The 23,676-nt window shown below is 44.9% G+C and overlaps 2 protein-coding genes across 5 annotated transcripts in view; both read right to left on the reverse strand.

Annotated features, from left to right (window-relative positions):
• Positions 1–4,006, reverse strand: part of LOC115162031 (protein FAM117A) — a 39,038-nt gene extending 35,032 nt beyond the window's left edge. The window contains exons 1-2 of one of the 2 annotated variants that reach the window (XM_029712961.1): positions 3,377–4,006; positions 20–165 (exon numbers count right to left, since the gene is read on the reverse strand). In XM_029712961.1, the coding sequence (XP_029568821.1) occupies positions 20–165; positions 3,377–3,491 (261 nt within the window). In that variant the 5' untranslated portion in view covers positions 3,492–4,006. Of the gene's footprint in view, positions 1–19; positions 166–3,367 lie in introns of both variants that reach the window. The other variant, XM_029712953.1, reaches the window with a different exon arrangement.
• Positions 4,007–14,192: 10,186 nt separating this feature from the next.
• rundc3ab (RUN domain containing 3Ab) overlaps positions 14,193–23,676 on the reverse strand; it is a 45,778-nt gene continuing 36,294 nt past the window's right edge. For all 3 annotated transcript variants that reach the window (XM_029712985.1, XM_029712976.1, XM_029712972.1), the window contains 3 exons: positions 16,395–16,508; positions 15,968–16,068; positions 14,193–15,709 (listed from right to left, as the gene is read on the reverse strand). In XM_029712985.1, the coding sequence (XP_029568845.1) occupies positions 15,567–15,709; positions 15,968–16,068; positions 16,395–16,508 (358 nt within the window). In that variant the 3' untranslated portion in view covers positions 14,193–15,566. The remainder of the gene's footprint in view (positions 15,710–15,967; positions 16,069–16,394; positions 16,509–23,676) is intronic.

Here is a 23,676-nt window from a genome sequence, read left to right on the forward strand (position 1 = left end):
TTCAATGGGAGGTAGTCACCTGGGTTGATTGGTTCTTCCTGCAGAGGCCTGCCTGGCCCTCGGGCTCTTTGGGCCAGTGGCCCTGTAGGTAGGGGCCCACAATGGCATCCAGAGAGAGTGTTCGCCGCATCCCAGGGGTCACCTGTCGCGCTTTGGTCTTCTTCTCTGATAACAATGAAAGGAGGGGAATTTTAACATGCATAGTTGGGAAAACATGTATAATGTCAAGTCTAGCAATCATGCCTTTCATTTTGCAGCTGCTGAAATAAGATTTTACCTAGGCTAACATGCACTGTTGGTGGTGTTCGATAACACTGTAACATTACAGCAACTGCCCAGTGTGTCCAGATTTCAATTAAATATGACCTATAATTATACTGAAGAAAAATATAAACACGCAACAATTTCAGAGATTTTACTGAGTTACAGTTCATATAAGGAAATCAGTCCATTGAAATAAATTAATTGGGCCCAAATCTATGGATTTCACGACTAGGCAGGTGTGTAGCCATTGGTGGGCCTTGGAGGGCATAGGCCCACCCACTTAGCAGCCAGTGCCCAACCACTGGGGAGCCGGGCCCAGCCAATCAGAATGCGTTTTTCCCCACAAAAGGGCATTATAACTGACAGAAACACTCCTCAATGCCAATTGCAAGAACAGTTCGGCGGGAGCAGCAACACACAAGCCTAAGATCACCATGCGCAATGCCAAACGTCAGCTAGAGTGGTGTAAAGCTCGCCGCCATTGGACTCTGGAGCAGTGGAAACGTGTTCTCTGGAGTGAAATCACACTTCACCATCTGGCAGGCCGATGGACGAATAACACTACCGGCCTCAATGCATAATGCCAAGTGTAAAGTTTGGTGGAGGAGGAACAATGGTCTGGGGCTGTTTTTCAGGCTCGGCCCCTTCGTTCCAGTGTAGGAAAATCCTAACACTACAGCATACAACGACATTTTAGACGATTCAGTGCTTCCAACTTTATGGCAACAGTTTGGGGAAGGTCCTTCCCTGTTTCAGCATGACAATGCCCCATTGCACAAAGCGAGGTCCATAAAGAAATGGTTTGTCGAGATCGGTGTGGAAGAACTTGACTGGCATGCACAGAGCTCTGACCTCAACCCCATCAAACACCTTTGGGATGAATTGGAACGCCGACTGCGAGCCAGGCCTAATCGCCCAACATCAGTGCCCGACTTCACTAATGCTCATGGCTGAATGGAAGCAAGTCCCCGCAGCAATGTTCCAACATCTAGTATTATTAATTATTATATTAATGCCCATGATTTTCGAATAAGATGTTCGACGAGCAGGTGTCCACATACTTTTAGTCATGCAGTGTGAGTGAAACAGTTTTCCTTCCAAAACATTGTCATTATTAAGCATGTTAAAAAGCTGCTTTTCTGTGTTGGAATGGATGGGCATACCGCAACAACAGAATGATGTGGGCGTATACTGGTCAATAAAAATATTCATGCATGACCACTGATTGGCCAGCTCATCCTCCTCAGGGAGATCATCATGTTCTATGAGGAAATAGCAAGCCATTTTTAAACTGTCTATTTGAGCTACAACTTTAAGGTGGGGTTTTTTTTGTGTTTTTTTCTTTAAATTTATCTTTCAGGAGCATGCCGTCTATTTCAGGCAATGCCCACATTATTCTGACAAATTTTAGAATGTAAAAAATAATGTGAATGTCAATGCATAAAGAATATATATATTTAATATTTATTTTAACTAGGCAAGTCAGTTAAGAACAAATTCTTATTTACAATGACGGCCTACCCCGGCCAAACCCTAACAACGCTGGGACAATTGGGCGCCACCCTATGGGACTTCCAATCACGGCCAGTTGTGATACAGCCTGGAATCGAACCAGGGTCTGTAGTGACACCTCTAGCACTGAGATGCAGTGCCTTAGACCTCTGCGCCACTCGGGAGCCCATATATATATTCTTAAAAGCGGTAATGCATACCATTTTGCATACATTTTGAGTGGATTTCTTTTCCCTATAGGCTAAAACAATTAGATATAAAATGTACAATTAAAAATAAGTGCTTGAAAACGTATTTGAAATTCGTTGAATTTGACTTGTCAATGTTTATGAACTCTGTATAAATAAAATCACCCGCTATTGAAATGATGCACGCATTCACTGTCCAGTCAGATCTTGACCGGGCAAGTAATTCAATATTTTGGGGCCAGTATCTTTCAATTGCATGTGCAGAGAGCATAGGACCTATATGTCCACTACTTTGCTTAGCCATTAACGATGCTATTGATAGCCTAACCGTTTTCGGGTAGATGGAAAAGCAATTAAAAAGTTAACTACAAAGTGCGCTACAGAAACACTGCTTGTCAAACAACTGTCTGGCTGGTGTGCACCTGAATTAAACGGTAACACACACAACAACAAAAATAAGACATTTCTCAGATTTTTCCCAGACCTCATAAAATGGTCACCCGATGTGGTTTTACACATTGTTGTTGACACTGAAAAACAACAAAATTGTTTTTGAAATTCTGCTCTCTAGAGGATTTCGCAGAAGAGAACAACCTTCGACATCTGCAATAAATACACGTTGCACTTTATTTGAGCAGTCTCTTTTCTTTGCTGTTACAGTAAATCTATCCAAATCAATGTAAGAACAAGGGCATGGTCATTTAAAAGATGAATAGTCATTATTAGCCTGGTTCTGTACGGAATGCAGGCACATTATAGGACTCAAACTAGGTCAATTATCTTTTTTTTTGTTGTTAAAACAAGTGTGTGGACCAAACCATGTGATGGTGCCACCAGTGGAAAAAGCTAATGTAGAACCCCATTACACTTCTTTTAGCTGTATTTGGTGATGGGGAGACTGATACTTCATAAAGCCCAGAAAGGTGTTCAACCTGTTTTAACTAGTAACTTTTGCCCGGAAGGTTCCAACAGTACAGCTGTATTACTACCACTGCTATAAGACAGTTTCAAATGAAGTCATTCAATCTGAGTTATGTAGCCTAGAGTAATATTACAGAAATTGCTGTATATTACAGCCATTTTGTCTGTTTTTGTTCAAGTGACCTTACTCAGCATTGGATGGTTGAATGGGTGTAACGTTGTTTCAACCATTTCCTTTGTCAGGCAATTATTAAATTGTTCTGTTGTACATTTTACTGGTTGTTATCAGATGAAAGCATAACTTTTGAAAGCGGTTAGCATAAATGAACAATGAACAGTATAATTGCAAGACCTTATTTTCTCACCCACGCTCATTTCTACCACTGTTTGTTTGGGTTTATGTTGAATGAGATACTCAATGAAAATCAAAACATGTAGGTAACCTTAGCTAGCTATATCTGTACTGTCTGTGTTTACCATACCTGACTTGCCATTTTTCAAGCTGGTCTGTGCTTTGCTGTGCAGCTGGAATGGGACTGTTGCTCTCAGGGGCTGTGGACCAGAAGTGTCTCCCCGGGTCTGGCTGACTCCGCTTCGGCAAGACATCTTCCCAAGACGGCTGCAACTCGAGGTTTAGTTAGCTCGTTGAATGTCTGCTAAACGCTAGAATAGACAACTTCTACAACTTGACTGGGGAGGTCTCACTCAAGCTAAAACAGCGGCTACCTGTTCCCTCTGAGATCTTAGCTACTTCACGTTGATAACTAATGAAGTCAGTACATGTTTTTAATGGGTAGCTAGCTAAAAGAGTGTTCTAACTGGGCTATGCCTAAGAAATAGTTACATGGATCGTCTTTGCTCGTGCGAGTTAGCTAGCTAGCCAGCCAGCAGAGTTCCTTTGTGACGATAATGAGCAATTTCAGCACTTTTGTCAAAGAAGGAAGCAGTCCAACCTCAGTAAGTGAATAAACTACATATCGTTAGTCTTCTTAGTAAACGATATATCATCACCATCACTCGCAGTGGAACTTAATTTTGATCACCAACTTAAGTTGAGGTGGTCACGGTGGAGTTTCTTGCGTTGTTGATTCACGCCAACTCAAAGAACTTTCACGCTCGTGTGGATGTAATTATGCGGGGTGGGTCCAGTTTTTGAATCTGAGATTTGGTTGGCTGGTGAAATGTATTACCATAAGTCCACTGAGCAACTCACTACCAATCGATCACTGTGACAGAAAAAAAAAACATGTCACTGCCCAATTCATTTGTCATATTGATTTGAACGTCCTCTTGTTTTTGTTTCAATACTGGGATAATCAAACTGGACACGGATTCAAAATCCTATCACATAGCCTAGGCTATTCAAGCATATAAAATGTTGCATTTCAATATTGTTGTTTACAATTACTTTTAACCTGAAATCCTGGAATAATATTTGTTGTGCACAATGTGCAGTCTTCATATGACATTCATCTATACATCCATTATTAATGAATGAATTCAATGCATAAGCACATCTTCATTCATTCTAATAACGGCTCACTCTTATGTAATCACTGTGTTAGTGTGTTTGTGTGTGTGTGTGTGTGTCTGAGGGTGGACAACGAGGTGTATCTCCGCAGAGGGGCGATTGTGGAACATGGGTGGTGTGTGACAGTGTGCGTTGTGATAGATAACTGTCCCTGAGCTGTGAGAGAGGGAGTGTCAATGCTGTGACCGGAGAGGGGATAGAGATAACACTCAAACCAGAAGTAGTAGCCTTTAACCACAAATTCTAGATCAGCTTTAACCAACCTATATTAAAAGGTTACCCACTGGTAGGTACAAAGCAAAACTGACCCTAGATCAGCAATTCAAGTGGAACTTCAACCTACACCAGAGATAACAGGCCATTGCATCGGCCTCCCTGAAATGGGAGGGAGTGAATGAGCAGCATTATCACAAAGGGTCACACTCACTACCTCATGTCCACGCACACAGTGCACATACTGTATGTCTTGCGTTGCTGCCCTCACAAGTCAAAAAGTGTCATGACAGAAAATCACTTACCCTTCACAAACTTTCCATGACCTATAGCATAGCCCACATGGGGTCATACCATAGATGTGTGTGCGAGTGCGTGTGTGTGTATACATCATTGGGTTATACCTAGGGAACAAATAGGACAGTATGTCAACCAGGAATGTGTCCTCACTCCTCAACATCATCTATTACCATCTTCCACAAGAGACCTACAGCAGTTGTTTGCTGTAGTCAAACAGACCTCTATGTCTGTTTGACTGTGCTAATTAATGAATGACTCTATCCTCTGGCCCCAGTCTTTGTTCGGCTGGTTCCTTTTTTAAAGGGGAGGGGTGTTGGTTTACTAAAAGTTAGAATACAAAAGGAGGAAGACTACAAAAAGGGGAAGATCTGGTAGGTTTGGTGAAGTACACACCGGTCGTGGTTCTCTTAGATCTTAAGGGTCTAATTTTGAATTTAATGGCGAATGGCGGAAACATAACAGAGCATTGTCTCATCATAGCATTTTGTACTTCCATTCAGGTCAAATAAGAAAATGCACTGAAAACAATGCAAGATAACTTTTAAATCAGGCTCGTAAAAACTGTCACGTCTTTCAGAACTAGAACCCATATATGAACCTACATGACACAAAGACACATATCATTCAAGAAGAATGGATATGGGTCGTGCACTCAGTAGAGATAACATTATATTGTGACATAGCAAATGCAGTAAGTCAACATATAGTACCTTCAAAAGGTATTCATACCCCTTGACTTATTCCACATTTTGCTGTGTTACAGCCTGAATTCAAAATGTATTAAATGTGTTTTTCTCCCCCAACTACACACAACCCATAATGACATAGTGAAAACATGGTTTTAAATGTTTTTCCAAATGTATTTAAAAAAAGAATACAGAAATATCACATTTAAATAAATAAGTATTCACACCCGAGTCAATAAATGTTAAAATCATTACAGCTGTGAGTCTTTCTGGCTAAGTCTCTAACATGCTGATCATACCGCGAGCGTTGCAAAATAAATGTACATATACATGTTATTCAATCGTTGCACTGAGGCTCACACTCCATTCCAGTTGGTTGTGGTGATGCACCTTAAAGTTGGTTGCCAACCGCCATATAAAGTCCAAAGAAGAAGCCTGAAAGAGGAGAGATTACTAGAAACAAACACGGTTCACCATTTTATCTGTGTATTAATTGTCAGCATAGAGGACCTTGTGCATTTCAGGTAAAATAACAACCTAATGTTTATATCCCAGGACAAATTAGCTAGCAACAGCAAGCTAGCTAGCTAAATTGCTCTAAATGTTTAATGCTTTTTTACCTGTCCCCAAATTAATATAGTTGGTTCAGACGTTGATACTTCAACCTGAGTGTCCTGATTGCGGCTGGTGTGGGGGGACAAAATCAACATGTGTGCGATGTCACCTGTGCCGTCTGATCAGCATGTAAGAGTTATGCACACCTGGATTGTACAATATTTTAACATTATTATTTTAAAAATTCTTCAAGCTCTGTCAAGTTGGTTGTTGATCATTGCTAGAAAGCCATTTTCAAGCCTTGACAGATTTTCAAGGCTATTTAAGTCAAAACTGTAACTAGGCCACTCAGAAACATTCAATGTTATCTTGTTCAGAAACTCCAGTGCATATTTGGCCTTGTGTTTTAGGTTATTGTCCTGCTCAAAGGTGAATTTGTCTCCAAGTGTCTGTTGGAAAGCAGACTGCACCAGGTTATCCTGTAGGATTTTGCCTGTGCTTAGCTCTATTCTGTTTATTTTTATTTTTAAAAACTCCTTAGTCCTTGCCAATGACAAGCATAACCATAGCATGATGCAGCCACCATCATGCTTGAAAGAGTGGTACTCGGTGATATGTTGTGTTGTATTTGCCCCAAACATAACACTTTGTATTCAGGACATGAAGTTAATTTCCTTTCCATTTTTTTTGCAGTTTTACTTTAGTGCATTATTGCAAACAGGATGCATGTTTTGAAATATTTGTATTCTGTACAGGCTTCCTTCTTTTCACTCTGTAATTGAGGTTAGTATTGTGGAGTAACGACAATGTTGTTTATCCATCCTCAGTTTTCTCCTATCACAGCCATTAACTTGTTATGGATAGGGGGCAGTATTTTCACGGCCGGATAAAAAACGTACCCAATTTAATCTGGTTATTACTCCTGCCCAGAAACTAGAATATGCATATAATTAGTAGCTTTGGATAGAAAACACTCCAACGTTTCTAAAACTGTTTGAATGGTGTCTGTGAGTATAACAGAACTCAAATGGCAGGCCAAAACCTGAGAAGATTCTGTACAGGAAGTACCTTGTCTGACCATTTCTTGGCTTTCTTTGTCATCTCTATCCAAAACAAAGGATCTCTGCTGTAACGTGACATTTTCTAAGGCTCCCATAGGCTCTTAGAAGGCGCCAGAACGTTGAATGATGACTTTGCAGCCCATGGCTGAAAAACAGTAGCGCATTTGGATAGTGGTCGATCTGAGAACAATGAGACTGGGGGCGCGCGTGTACATGAAGAGTCCATTTTAGATTATCAGTCTTTGAACAAAAACAACGACTCCCGGTCGGAATATTATCGCTATTTTACGAGAAAAATCGCATAAAAATTGATTTTAAACAGCGTTTGACATGTTTCGAAGTACGGTAATGGAATATTTTGACATTTTTTGTCACGATACGCGTCCGCGCGTCACCCTTCGTTACCCTTCGGATAGTGTCTTGAACGCACGAACAAAACGCCGCTATTTGGATATAACTATGGATTATTTGGAACCAAACCAACATTTGTTGTTGAAGTAGAAGTCCTGGGAGTGCATTTTGACGAAGAACAGCAAAGGTAATTCAATTTTTCTTATAGTAAATCTGAGTTTGGTGAGTACCAAACTTGGTGGGTGTCAAAATAGCTAGCACGTGATGGCGAGCTATCTACTCAGAATATTGCAAAATGTGCTTTCACCAAAAAGCTATTTTAAAATCGGACACCGCGATTGCATAAAGGAGTTCTGTATCTATAATTCTTAAAATAATTGTTATGTTTTTTGTGAACGTTTATCGTGAGTAATTTAGTAAATTCACCGGAAGTGTTCGGTGGGAATGCTAGTTCTGAACGTCACATGCTAATGTAAAAAGCTGGTTTTTGATATAAATATGAACTTGATTGAACAAAACATGCATGTATTGTGTAACATAATGTCCTAGGAGTGTCATCTGATGAAGATCATCAAAGGTTAGTGCTGCATTTAGCTGTGGTTTGTTTTTTGTGACATTATATGCTAGCTTGAAAAATGTGTGTCTGATTATTTCTGGCTGGGTACTCTCCTGACATAATCTAATGTTTTGCTTTCGTTGTAAAGCCTTTTTGAAATCGGACAGTGTGGTTAGATAAAGGAGAGTCTTGTCTTTAAAATGCTGTAAAATAGTCATATGTTTGAAAAATTGAAGTTTTGGGATTTTCGAGGAGTTTGTATGTCGCGCCACGCCCAATCATTGGATATTGGAGCGGTGTTCCGCTAGCGGAACGTCTAGATGTAAGTTAAACTCTGTAACTATTTTAAAGTTACCATTGGCCTCATGGTGAAATCCCTGAGGGGTTTCCTTCCTCTCCAGCAACTGAGTTAGGAAGGACACCTGTATCTTTGTAGTGACTGTGTGTATTGGTACACCATCAAAATTATTATCTTCACCATGCTCAAAGGGATATTCAATGTCTGCTTTTATTTTGTTTTTACCCATCTACCAATTGGTACCTTTATTTGGGAGGCATTGGAAAACCTCCCTGGTCTTTGGTTGAATCTGTGTCACAGTTGACTTGGACTGGTGTAAGGTGGAATCAGATGCAGGAGACAGGTGCTGGAGTTGAGTGTCCTTTTAATAATTTGACACACAAAACAAAACCGCGAGGCACAGGGCGCTACAGACAGACTGCCTGGGAAAAACACATTCCCAATATTGCGAACAAACTATATATATATAAGCGGCACAAAAAGGCACGGGGCGCAGCCCGGTAAATCCTCTCTTCCTTAAACTGTCAGAAATAAACCCGTAATAAAACACGGACCATCGTCCTGAGTGGACAATCAACAATCCCGCACAAAAAACCCAACTGAAAACACACCTTAAATAAGTCCCCACTAATGACATACACAAAACAGGTGCGGAAAAGACAGACAAAACTAAACGACAGAAACAACGATCGGTGGCAGCTAATAGGCCGGCGACGACGACCGCCGAGCGCCGCCCGACCGAGGAGGGGCGCCACTTTCGTACCCCTCCCCTGACGCCGGCCTCGGGGACGACACGGAGAGCGAGGCGCCGGCCGATCCGGTCGGCGACGGTGGAAGTCCAGCAGCATAGAGGGGTCCAGAACGTCCGCCGCCGGAACCCAGCACCTCTCCTCCGGACCGTACCCCTCCCAGTCCACGAGGTACTGCAGGCCCCCTACCCGACGTCGGGAGTCCAGGATGGCTCGGACTGTGTACGCCGGGCTCCCCCCGATGTCCAGGGGGGGCGGGGGGGCCTCCAGCACCTCACTGTCCTGCAGCGGACCAGCTACCACCGGCCTGAGGAGAGACACATGAAACGAGGGGTTAATACGGTAATACGAAGGAAGTTGTAACCTGTAACACACCTCGTTTATCCTCCTCGGGACTTTAAACGGCCCCACAAACCGCGGACCCAGCTTCCGGCAGGGCAGGCGGAGAGGCAGGTTCCGGGTCGAGAGCCAGACTCTATCCCCCGGGTTAAACACGGGGGCGTCACTGCGGTGGCGGTCAGCGCTCTCCTTGTGCCGTTCGCTCGCCCTCCTTAAACATTCCTGGACCGCGTTCCAGGTCTCCTGAGAGCGCTTGACCCATGCCTCCACCGCAGGAGCCTCCGTCTGGCTCTGTTGCCATGGCACCAGGACCGGCTGATACCCCAGCACCACCTGGAAGGGTGACAGATTAGTGGAGGAGTGGCGCTGAGAGTTCTGGGCCATCTCGGCCCATGGCACGAACTGCGCCCACTCCCCTGGCCGGTCCTGGCAATACGACCGCAGGAACCTGCCCACATCCTGGTTAATGCGCTCTACCTGCCCATTACTCTCGGGGTGGAACCCCGAGGTCAGGCTGACCGAGACCCCCAGCTTCTCCATAAACGATTTCCACACCCTGGACGTAAACTGGGGACCTCGATCAGATACGATGTCCTCGGGCACCCCATAGTGCCGGAAGACGTGAGTGAACAGGGCCTCCGCGGTCTGCAGGGCCGTAGGAAGACCGGGCAAAGGGAGCAGACGGCAGGACTTAGAGAACCTGTCCACAACGACCAGGATCGCCGTGTTCCCCTGAGACGGCGGGAGATCCGTAAGGAAATCCACCGAGAGGTGAGTCCAGGAGGTGAGCCGCTGTGGAACAGGGAGGGGCTGTAATTTCCCTCGAGGTAGGTGCCTAGGAGCCTTACACTGAGCGCATACTGAACAGGACGAGACATAACGCCGGACATCCTCAGCCAAGGTGGGCCACCAGTACCTCCCCTTCAGGCCCCGCACTGTCCGTTCCACCCCAGGATGACCCGAGGAGGGTAGAGTATGGGACCATCGGATCAGGCGATCGCGAACATCAAGCGGAACGTATTTCAGGCCCACGGGACACTGCGGCGGAGTAGGTTCTGACCGACCCGCCCGCTCGATGTCCGCATCCACCTCCCATACCACCGGTGCCACCAGACAGGAGGCGGGAAGTATGGGAGTAGGATCGATGGTCCGCTCCTCGGTGTCGTAGAGACGCGACAGTGCGTCAGCCTTCCGGTTCCGGGAACCTGGAATGTACGAGAGAGTGAAGTTAAACCTCGTAAAAAACATGGCCCACCTCGCCTGACGGGGATTAAGCCTCCTCGCTGCCCGAATATACTCCAGGTTACGGTGGTCGGTCCAGATGAGAAAAGGGTGACGTGCCCCCTCAAGCCAATGTCTCCACACCGTCAAAGCCCTGACCACGGCTAACAGCTCCCGGTCCCCCACATCATAATTGCGCTCCGCCGGGCTCAGCTTCTTAGAAAAGAACGCGCATGGCCGGAGCTTCGGAGGAACGCCCGAGCGCTGCGATAGCACAGCTCCTACCCCAGCCTCGGACGCGTCCACCTCCACTATGAATGGCAAAGAGGGGTCCGGATGCGCCAGGACAGGTGCATTGGTAAACAGAACCTTCAGACGATGGAAGGCTCTGTCCGCCTCTGCTGACCATCGTAGCCGCACCGGCCCCCCCTTCATCAGTGAGGTAATGGGAGCTGCCACCTGGCCAAAACCCCGGATAAACCTCCGATAATAATTAGCGAACCCCAAGAACCGCTGCACCTCCTTCACAGTGGCTGGGGTTGGCCAATTACGCACAGCCGTCACGCGGTCACACTCCACCTCCACCCCCGAGGTGGAAATGCGATATCCTAGAAATGAGACGGCTCTTTTGAAGAACTCACATTTCTCAGCCTTGACGTATAGGTTATGCTCCAGCAGCCGCCCAAGCACTTTACGCACCAGGGACACATGCTCGGCGCGTGTGGCGGAGCAGATCAGGATGTCATCGATGTACACCACCACACCCTGCCCGAGCATGTCCCTAAGGACCTCGTCCACAAAGGATTGGAAGACGGCGGGAGCATTCTTTAACCCATACGGCATGACGAGGTACTCATAATGGCCAGATGTGGTACTAAATGCGGTTTTCCACTCGTCTCCATCTCGGATACGCACCAAGTTATACGCACTCCTGAGATCCAATTTCGTGAAGAAGCGCGCCCCGTGAAATGACTCCACTGCCGTAGCAATGAGAGGTAGCGGGTAACTGAAACCCACTGTGATAGCATTTAGACCTCTATAGTCAATGCACGGGCGCAGACCTCCCTCCTTCTTCTTCACGAAAAAGAAGCTCGAGGAGACGGGGGATTTAGAGGGCCGAATGTATCCCTGTCTCAAGGACTCAGTGACGTATGTATCCATAGCCACTGTCTCCTCCTGAGACAGAGGATACACGTGACTCCTAGGAAGAACCGCGTCAGCCTGGAGGTTTATCGCACAATCCCCTCGTCGATGGGGTGGTAATAGAGTCGCCTTCATCTTACTGAAAGCGATAGCCAAATCGGCATACTCTGAGGGAATGTGCACGGTGGAGACTTGGTCTGGACTCTCCACCGTAGTCGCACTGATGGAAACTCCTATGCACCTACCTGAGCACTCCCCCGACCACCCCGTTAGAGCCCTCTGCCCCCACGAAATCTGGGGGTTGTGTGTGGCTAGCCAGGGGATTCCCAGTACCACTGGGAACGCTGGGGAGTCAATGATGAACAGGCTGATACGTTCCACATGACCCCCCCACGTCTGCATAACCAGTGGCACTGTGATCTCCCCTACTTGGCCTGACCCTAGCGGTCGACTATCTAGGGCGTGCACGGGGAAGGGGTGGTCCAGCTGAACCAGGGGAATCCCTAACCTCTTCGCTAACCCATGGTCCATAAAACTCCCAGCTGCACCTGAATCGACTAGTGCCTTATACTGGAAGTGAGGGGAAAAATTAGGAAAACAAACGGAGGTGTACAAGTGGTCGACAGGGGGCTCTGGGTGTGGCTGGTGCGGACTCACCTGGGGGGCCGAAGCAGTGCTCTGCCTGCCCTCCGAACTCCCGGAGGGACCTCTCCAGCACCGGTCCACAGTGTGTCCTCTGTGTCCACATCGGGTGCAGGAGAGACCCCTCCCTCTGGTCCTCCTCGGTGCAGCCCCCCCTATCTCCATGGGCTGTGGAGCGGGAGGACTGGTAGGCGGAACGAACAGGCCCCGACTGGAACGTCCCCGGGCAGCCAGCAGGTTGTCCAATCTAATGGACAAATCCACCAGTTGGTCCAGAGTGGAGGTGTTGTCCCTACATGCCAGCTCCCGGCGGACGTCCTCGCGAAGGCTGCACCTATAGTGGTCTATCAGGGCCCGCTCGTTCCACCCCGATCCAGCGGCGAGAGTCCGGAATTCCAATGCGAAATCCTGAGCGGTCCTCGTCTCCTGCCTCAAATGGAATAGTAGCTCACCCGCTGCCCTGCCCTCCGGGGGATGATCGAAAACCGCCCGGAAGCGGCGGGTGAACTCCGGGTAGTCACCCCGGGCCAAGTCTGGACCATCCCAGACCGCATTGGCCCATTCCAGGGCTCGACCCGTGAGACACGAGACGAGGACGCTCACCCTCTCTTCGTCGGAGGGAGGGGGGCGGACGGTCGCCAGGTACAGTTCCAGTTGGAGCAAGAACCCCTTGCACCCAGCGGCCGTCCCATCGAACTCCCTGGGCGGTGAAATCCGGATCCCGCCGGCACCCGCTTCAGTGGGTGTGGGTAGGGGCGCAGGGTGAGGGACCGGAGCTGGTCTGGCTGGGGAGGCACCTCTCTCCCAGCTCTCCAACCGGGCCAACACCTGATCCATGGCCGAGCCTAGGCGGTGGAGGAGGCCGGCATGTTGGGAGACCTGCTCAGCCATGGATGGCGCTTCTGCTCCTGCTGACTCCATAGGTTGACGGTGCGGGATTCTGTCACAGTTGACTTGGACTGGTGTAAGGTGGAATCAGATGCAGGAGACAGGTGCTGGAGTTGAGTGTCCTTTTAATAATTTGACACACAAAACAAAACCGCGAGGCACAGGGCGCTACAGACAGACTGCCTGGGAAAAACACATTCCCAATATTGCGAACAAACTATATATATATAAGCGGCACAAAAAGTCACGGGGCGCAGCCCGGTAAATCCTCTCTTCCTTAAACTGTCAGAAATAAACCCGTAATAAAACACGGACCACCGTCCTGAGTGGACAATCAACAATCCCGCACAAAAAACCCAACTGAAAACACACCTTAAATAAGTCCCCACTAATGACATACACAAAACAGGTGCGGAACAGACAGACAAAACTAAACGACAGAAACAACGATCGGTGGCAGCTAATAGGCCGGCGACGACGACCGCCGAGCGCCGCCCGACCGAGGAGGGGCGCCACTTTCGTTGGATCCTGTGACACTGTGTTTGAAATTAACTGCTCGACTGAGGGACCTTACAGATAATTGATAAATGTGGGGTACAAAGATGAGGTAGTCATTCAAAAATCATGTTAAAGACTATTATTTCACACAGAGTGAGTCCATGCAACGTACTATGTGACTTGTTAAGCAAATTGTGGAAAACGTCAAGAGGTGTGAATACTTTCTGAAGGCACTGTACCATAATTATCCCTACTTTAAAAACAACATAAGCAATGTAATGTTTAACAAAAAAAGGTTGTTTTATTGCTGCTTTAAATGACATATATCCAAACTCCCAACACCTGGGATGAGATAGCGATCTACATGAAGTTAAATAAAACGAGTAAGTATAATAGGAATTCATCATAATACAAAATAAATAGCATACACCCCCCCCCAAAAAAAAATTGCAACATCCAATACTCATACAAGTAAGTCCTACACTCACACAAAAACGCAGTCACAGACAAACAGACAATTCAATCAAAACAATTCAATCCAGGTCAGAAGGATAAGTGAAAGGCAACATCCGTCCTGCGCAGCAACACAGCCTTGAATTGAAATGCAGTTATGTCTCTTGTTGTTTCCCACACTTAAATTCCGTGCATTCGTGCAGTACAAGAGCAATTTCATTTTCGCTATATCCTGAAAACCTGGATAACAGAATTGACTGAGTCGGGCCCAAAGCTTCATTGATACTTACTTGGTAATTTGAAGCACTGCTAATTTATTCTTCACAATCAGAGTGGCCACTACTGTATGTTTGGAAATGATATAATACAAATCCTTTTGCATCCCTCAATGTTAGCTTGTGCTAACAGACTTTTAATAATGCCACGTCAGGTGTTATATGGCAACAACAAAAAATGGTTACGCTTCTGAATGGTGTCAAGGTGGTCCTGACAGTTCAAAGTCCTGCACTGCAAGAGTTCACAGTAGGCAGAAAGTAGATACTAGTACCGATACTACTACCGACAGACTTGTAAGACTGAAGACAGAGACAGACGAACACAGACAGATAGTTGTAATTCTACAGTACAACCCTCTAGGGAGGTTAAATGTTTTGGTCAACGGGAGAGATACATGTTTGTAGTTGCTGTAAATTGTAAATTATGATCTGTAATTTTATAATGGCTATGTTTTCAAGTAAGCAACCATATTTCCCATCTATAGCAGGTGGTCCGCAGTTCAGCCGAGTAAAGACATTTAAAGACAGTGGAATTGAAGGGTTTGGGCAGTACTGCAGCTCTTCCGGTTGGTTTTCTTTTTTGACACGATTGGAGATGCATGTGATAGACAGGCTTTTCAGTCAGAGATGAGACAGTCTTATAGAATGACAGTGTTTTGAAATGAGAGAGCGTTGGATTTGAGGAATGAGGGTGGAATAAAGGGAATTTAAAGGTTTATTGAGGGGGAACATCGTCCTCCTTTTGACAGCAGAAGAAAAAAAGGAAAATTAGTGTTTATTTTTTGACAAGTCCAGGTAGTCCCTCCCTGTTTCAGTTTGTCTTCACCCATTTGGTGCTTAATGAACACGACCCGGGTTTCTCATGTTGGGTTGTGCTGTGTCCCCCAAGTGTTTTTGAATTGCAGTCGTTTTTTGGTGCCCTCTAGCTGGGAGAGAGGGCAGGGCTGTTGTCTGTGCTGATGTGGACCAGGCACTCGCTGGACTTAAGGCTTGCCAGGGACTTGCAGCTGGGCAGGGAGTTTAGAGAACCACACAGGACCATCATGGAAGGGGTGTAGTCTTTATCTAGGGGAAGGACATATGTTGTCAAAACCAACATGAAATGTGTGTTAGCTGTAGGCGTGTTCGTGTTTTTATTTTTATGAGAGCACAGGTATGCGTGTGCACATGTGCATGATTTCTGCACGCTTGCGTGTGTGGCAGTCTTATGCATGCATGTGTCCATGGGTCCATAGATGCGTTGCTGTCTGTGTGTGGTGTATCGTCATGTATCCTTATTTGTGAACAATACGGGTAGTGTGTATGAGTGTGTGACTACAGCACCTGCTGTGCACCACGCCTCTCCATTCTGCTGCCCTGCAGTATTCTGGGAGTCGGAGTCCAGGCTGACCACTGACAGCAGCTCTGTGCTGGGGAAGCTCCTCCTACAGGCATATGGGGACATAGTAAATATACTCTCGTTCTTTTTCTCACACACCCTCTCTCTCTCGCAGCGCTGACACGATCCCCGATTCTACATGACAAACAATCATATCTACCTCATATCGTTAATTTCAATCTGAAAGTTCTGTCGTGTTTCAAGGCCAAGCAGACAAATATTTAAAAAACAAACATAATTGGCTGCACCTTTTCCTCCTTATTTCAATTGACTGATGAACAAAATAACCTCTTTATGAACTAATTAAACCAAACTGTTGCTACATAGATGCAGTACAAAGACAAGCATTTTGCCGGGAGGATGTGGTCACACCTGCGAAAGAGCTTGCCATCGTCATGATTGTTGTAGGGCTGTTGCCATTGGTTGACGAGAGGGATTGACAGGTTTTTGGCCAAAATGTTGGAGTCACACGGAATCAGGCTCGTCCTGCAAAACACAAGAATCCCAGTATAATCAAAGCATATCCAAATTGTGTAAAATATGGTAGGCTTTTACAGTGATATCCCTGTACTTCACTGTGAATATGTGTACGCCACACCAAGCTAACAATTCTAGGGAGAGAGAACATTTTTGTAAAGTTACCCGTAATGTTACCCTAATGTTTGAGTGTCCAGTTTTCTGTTAGTTAGGGGAACATTCTATCTATGTTACAATGTTTTTAGAATATACAAGATATACGATATTACTGTTCCAAGCACATTTCATGAGAATGTTGCAAGAACATTCCCGTGTCCAGTTTTCTGAGGGTTAGTAGAATATTCCATCACCGTCCCACCAAACATACACAGGACATGGTTGCCATGTTCTCACAATATAAGATATTAATGTTCTAGACACGTTTCATGAGAATTTTGCAAGAACATTCCTGTGTCCAGTTTTCTGAGGGTTAGGAGAATATTCCATTGATGTCACATCAAACATACACAGAACATGGTTGCCATGTTCTCAGAACGTAAGATATTAAAGTTTGAGACATGTTTCATGGGACCGTTGCAAGAACATTTCTTGTGTATCAGTCAGGATGTCACCTGATGGTCCCATGTTTCCCCCAAAAATAATCATTACATATCATGCCTGGTTACTACGGCCAAGCCCATCAAGGGCCTGATTGGTGATTCACGGCTCTTTTTGTTTGTTGGCAAGGGATACTCACACACAGGGGTTTTAACATAGTGTTTTTATCTTACATACTTGACACGCACCCGAAACGTTTGACCCAAGTTAAACAATTTAAAGGCAATGCTACCAAATACTAATTGAGTGTATGTAAACTTCTCATCCACTGGGAACGTGATTAAAGAAATAAAAGCTGAAATAAATCATTCGCTCTACTATTATTTTGACATTTCACATTCTTAAAATAAAGTGGTGATCCTATCTGACCTAAAACTGGGAATTTTTACTAGGATAAAATGTCAGGGATTGTGAAAAACTGAGTTTAAATGTATTTGGCTAAGGTGTATGCAAACTTCCGACTTCAACTGTATATAGCTGAGCATCTCAAAGAGAACTCCATAGTATTTTTGAACTCGACACCACATACCATGTAGAACAAACATCTGTCATTGAGAAACTTATTTTAATTAGATCAGATGGGTGCATTGCTGGGGCCATAACGAATCAGTTGGATGGGAATTTGATTTCCATAGGGGGGCACATTTTTTTCATGGGACCTTCTGCATGTGCATGCGCTTGAGCTTGCACACATTTTTGAATGGGTGTTACAGTAAAGACCATAGGCGGCGCGTGAGTTTCAAGTTTGGGGAAGCTTACAATTTATAATACCATTTCTACCGATCTCTGTGCTGGTTATGATTTTCATATGCGCATTTTCGTAGAACAGTTTAATTTCAATAATAACGTTTTCATTTCTCAGGCTGAGAAATGTCACGTGGTTAATCATTAAAATAGATAAAATTCAACTCATGCGAGAGCACCAGCCATATAACACATTGATACACTGATCGATTGGCGGTTAACATTTTTTTTTTCTCCTATAGGCCAATGCAGCAGTAAGCGTATAACTTCCATCGTCAACTAAGTAAAATACATAAGCCTAAAGCCAAAAAATAAAAACAGCAGAGAATATCCTCATAAAAATCCAGGTTCTTTTAACCACATTAATCTCTCTACTCAGCCTCTCTGCCTCTCTATCTGTCTTTACTTGAGCTAGCATTGTATCAAATCAATCCGCGAACTTGCAACATTGTATCAACTAGCCTATTCCGGGCCCTCAGAGTTTTCCATGCCAGTGAGCTCGGAACAGACAGCTGTTTTTGAGCAAGGGAGAAAGAAGTGTTCAGGTATTTTATGACGTTTACACTGGATATATGGGATCATCAGATCATGATATTTGGCTTGGTGATTATCGAGGCCGGGAGAGTGTTGGAAAGATTTTTAAAATACTGTGAGGAACTATTATCATTCGCAATGGATGGAAAAAAAGATATATACTTTTGTTGACTTACTGTGTGAGGTGAAGAAAAAATGACCACGAAGCTCAGCTTATTAGCGGTGGACATGGTGAGTTATAAAAGGCCAGAAGTCAGATATTTCCAAAGGGGCACTTTCCTACATTTGTGCGCAGCAGGCCAAGTACTTCTATGCGTGCTCAGGTATGCACGCTCCCTCAGTATCATCAGGACAGAGAAACCAGACACATGCTCATTGCTCACATGGAGCACTCCAAACAAAAGTCAATTTAATGTATTTTTTTTTTTTTTACAAAACTTGGAATTGATGATTATGAAATAAACCAAAACTGGTTTCTTAGAAGTGTAGCAGGTTGTGAACTCTGCAAATAACGTTTCCACCCCGACAATGAGAATCATAACTGACTGTAATTAATACATGCATTAACAGAAATGAATGTAACCAAATGATGGGGATTAAAGGTACATTTACTGCTGGTGACATATGTAATGGGGAATTCATGAAAATAACCATTCAAAGGGAAAATAATTCACACAATGAAACAATGAATGCGCAAGGATTGGCTGTAGACATTTGAGCACATTCTGGAGAGCTGAGTGCATGCACTCAAGACACATTGTCTTCATACACATTTAGATGCTTCTCACTGACAGCCGCAACCCAATAATCACCTAGGCTGCCCAAATTGCTGGCTTCACAAATAGGCATAGGCTTAAGTGATTTGAAAGAATCCACAGCAATTTTTTACAAGAAGCTAATAATCCTCTGTGGGCTAAATCATGCTCTCTGGTGAAGTATATTGAATGATTTTATTTAGACAGGTATAATTATATAATTTTGGTAAAACATCAATTTACTTTAGAGGAAGCCAGCACTGTTTATCCGCCAACTTTCCTTTCCAATTCGCAAGTGGCTGATACCAGAGACCTGTATACAGTATAATGATGAGATGCTCATGTCTCCACCCTAACAATGGGAATCGTTGTCCCAAAAGCATGAAGGCAAGCTTAGGTCTGCATATTAAGCTCATAGAAACGCATTGGGCTTATTTTGATCATATTTTGGCGAGAGTGAGCCCTCTCACTTCTCCTTTTCCTCTTTGCTGAAACTATCTCACCTGAGAAAGCATCCGAGCAAGTGAAACAGCGCTCCTCTGTCTTACTATATGTAGCCCATGTATCTGATGCTGTCAGGACAAAAAGAGTATGATGTCATACTCGTTGTCCAAACACCATCAGATATATGGTCTACACATAATGAGACAGAGGAGCGCTGTTTCACTCGCTCGGATACTTTATCTGAGATTATTGCTTCTTTCTGTCAGCACGCGTCTCGTGAAATAAATGATCTGTATTTAAATATTTTATTTGTACAGGCAAGGGGGTACGGTAGGGCGGGCCAGGCTCCCTAAAAGCATCCACGTGCTTCCCAGACAAAACAGTTCGGAAGAGTTTGTGCATATATTATGACGACATTTTGTTAGTTTTGGTCTTCGGTAAGGGTTTTGTTGGGTGTTCGGGCACACACATTTTTTTATCGAGGCCTGCCGATGTTCGGGAGGCGAAGTCTACGCCCCTTCGTCTGTGATTGGTCAACTGTTTGTCACACCAGTCTTTGCTTTGGCTCCCCCTTCTGTCCAGCTCAGGCTTCGGAGTCGCTGGCCTTCTAGCTGCTGCCGAACCTACTGCTGGCAAATGCTCTTCACTCATCAACCCCGGACTTGTCTTGTCATCATTACACACACCTGGTTCCAATCCCCACTCTATCACTGTATAAGTACTTTATATTTTGCAATTTGAGGTCACCCTGTGCATTTTGTTTATGAAGATATATTTTGAGCACAACAGCATTTGGGTTTCGTCCCGCTTTGATCTATGGTGCTTAAATAAATTCAGTAGTTCTAAACCTGCGACTGCCTCCTGCCTACTCCTCTCTACACCAGTGACAGAATGACCGACCCAAGAAAATAGGAAGCAGCAGGACATCCTGACCTCTCTACTGTAGGAGCGAAGCTCCGCCACCACAACTCGTGCCTGGAGCGCCTTGGGACTACCATGGATGAGATACCCGGGCCGTACGCCAACTGCAGGCTACACCACCACCTTCCCAGCTCCCCGCGGGGTCTCAACAGGGTGTTTACTCCTATTGCGGGGAGTCAGACCACCCCTGGAACAACTGTCCCAGAAGGAGAACCAGGCAAGGAAGCGACAGGCCGAGGAGCGCTCCTGCACCTTCACAGGTAGGCGTGGACGTGCCTTGCTCCTCTCTGTCCACCCAGCCCGTCCTCCCCCTGACTATCCTGCCCCCTCCACTGAGTCCTGCCCTAGTGGACTCAGGTGTTGCAGGCAATTTCCTAGACCGGTCAGTGGCCTTATCATACGCATTCCTCTAGTCCCTTTACAACCCCCTATCCCAGTCCTTGCCCTAGACAACCGTCCCCTAGGAACAGGACTGGTGCGCCAAACCACGATTCCCATTTCCCTCACAGTTGCTCACAACCACCATGAACGCATCACTTTCCTCATCTTAGACTCTCCTGCACACCCCGTAGTTTTAGGTTTCCCCTGGCTACAGCTGAATAACCCCAGTATATCGTGGACAGAGAGGAGGTTGTTGGGTTGGTCGCGGGAGTGTCAGGGGAGGTGTCTCTCTGTGTCAATCTGTGCCACCTCCGTGGAAAGTCCGGACCAGGCCACCCACGTCCCTATCCTGGAGGAGTACTGGGACCTACAGGTGGCCTTTTTAAAGACTCGTGCCACGTGCCTGCCCCCTCATCGCCCATGAGACTGCGCTATCGACCTACTGTCTGGTTCTACCCTCCCGCGGGGGCACATCTACCCTCTCTCGCATGCAGAGACCGAAGCCATGGAGGCCTACGTCCAGGAGGCACCTGGTTCCAATCCCCACTCTATCACTGTATATACTCTACCGTTATGGAAGTTTACACTACAGTTCAAAAGTTTGGGGACACTTAGAAATGTCCTTGTTTTTGAAAGAAAAGCACATTTTTTGTCCATTAAAATAACATTAAATTGATCAGAAATACAGTGTAGACATTGTTAATGTTGTAAATGACTATTGTAGCTGGAAATGGCAGATGTTTTAATGGAATATCTACATAGGCGTACAGAGGCCCATTATCAGCAACCATCACTCCTGTGTTCCAATGGCACGTTGGGTTAGCTAATCCAAGTTTATAATTTTAAAAGGCTAATTGATCATTAGAAAATAATTTTGCAATTATGTTAGCACAGCTGAAAACTGTTGTTCTGATTAAAGAAGCAATAAAACTGGCCTTCTTTAGACTAGTTGAGTATCTGGAGCATCAGAATTTTTGTGGGTTCCATTACAGGCTCAAAATGGCCAGAAACAAAGACCTCTCTGATGAAACTCGTCAGACTATTCTTGTTCTGAGAAATGAAGGCTATTCCATGCGAGAAATTACCAAGAAACTGAAGATTTTGTACAATGCTGTGTACTACTCCCTTCACAGAACAGCACAAACTGTCTCTAAACAGAATAGAAAGAGGAGTGGGAGGCCCCGGTGCACAACTGAGCAAAATGACAAGTACATTAGAGTATCTAGTTTGAGAAACAGACGTCCTCAACTGGCAGCTTCATTAAATAGTACCCGCAAAACACCAGTCTCAACGTCAACAGTGAAGAGGCGACCCTGGGATGCTGGCCTTCTCGGCAAAGTTGCAAAGAAAAAGCCATATCTCAGACTGGCCAATAAAAAGAAAAGATGAAGATGGGCAAAAGAACACAGACACTGGACAGAGGAACTCTGCCGAGAAGGCCAGCCTCCCAGGCCACAAGCACCAATGAGGAACGACCTAAACACTGTCCCAATAAGGGTTATCTCATGGGCATGTGCTTATTGGGCCAGTAGAGTTAGGCCCTGTCCAGAAGAAACCCTAACCCCTCCTCCCTAGGCATTTACACTTATGTAGATGAAACAACTTGATAGGTGTAAGCAATAGGGTGAATGCACTTTGAAGTAAATCTCAGCTCTGTTAAAAGTACACTCAAGAAAATATATTTTATCGATATTAGTGGTTCAGGAGTATCATTAAAACAGATTAATATGCCCAACCAACATTAGACAACTATACAGAAAGCCCTTAAATTGCTGAAATAGATCAATCAAATCAATGATCAGAATAGTCATATTAACCGATACTTGACATGGACATGGTGTCATACCATAGCGGGAAAGATTGGAGTATCATGAACCAGGAGGTTGTGAGTTCAAATCCCAAGTGAAGACATGTTGAGTAATAATTACTCTATAAACATGCACAATGTAATCCAGTGTGAAAACACTGTATGTTAAAAGTATCCTTTGCCAATAGACAAAGCGATATGAATGGATCAGTTGTTCACCAATCCGTGCCTTGATTGGCTCTGCAACTGTGATGTGTATTTTTTTGCAATGTTCCCATGAAACATGTCTAGAACATTAATATATTATGTTCTGAGAACATGGCAACCATTTTCTGTGTATGTTTACAAAAACCGAGAAATTCCGTAATTTGGTGTGTTGTTGATGGTAGCGGAAAACGCTGTCTCAGGTACCTCTCTAGAATGTCCCATAATTGTTCAATTGGGTTAAGATCTGGTGACTGAGATGGCCATGGCATACGGTTTACATCGTTTATGCTAACCAAACCCTTCAGCTTTGTATTTAGTGCAGTTTACGTTGCCCTCTAAGAGGTTGAGTGGACCTAAACCATGCCAGGAAAATACACCCCACACAATAACAGAGCCGCCAGATCCCTACCCAGCTAACAATTCTAGGGAGAGAGAACATTTTTGTAATGTTACCCATAATGTTCCCCTAAGGTTTTGCAATATTTAGGGAAACTGCAAAGAATGTGAGAGTATATACTCTGTCCGTAAAATGTATATAGGTTGAGAACTTTTGTGAAAAAGCACAGTTAAAAATATATGGTAAATATACAGTTGAAGTCAGAAGTTTACATACACCTTAGCCAAAAACATTTAAACTCAGTTTTTCCACAATTCTTGACATTTAATCCTAGTAAAAGATCCCTGTTTTAGGTCAGTTAGGATCACCACTTTATTTTAAGAATGTGAAATGTCAGAATAATAGTTGAGAGAATATTTTATTTCAGCTTTTATTTCTTTCATCACATTC

Source organism: Salmo trutta, chromosome 2 (genome assembly GCF_901001165.1).
Source record: "Salmo trutta chromosome 2, fSalTru1.1, whole genome shotgun sequence".
Taxonomy (NCBI): domain Eukaryota; kingdom Metazoa; phylum Chordata; class Actinopteri; order Salmoniformes; family Salmonidae; genus Salmo; species Salmo trutta.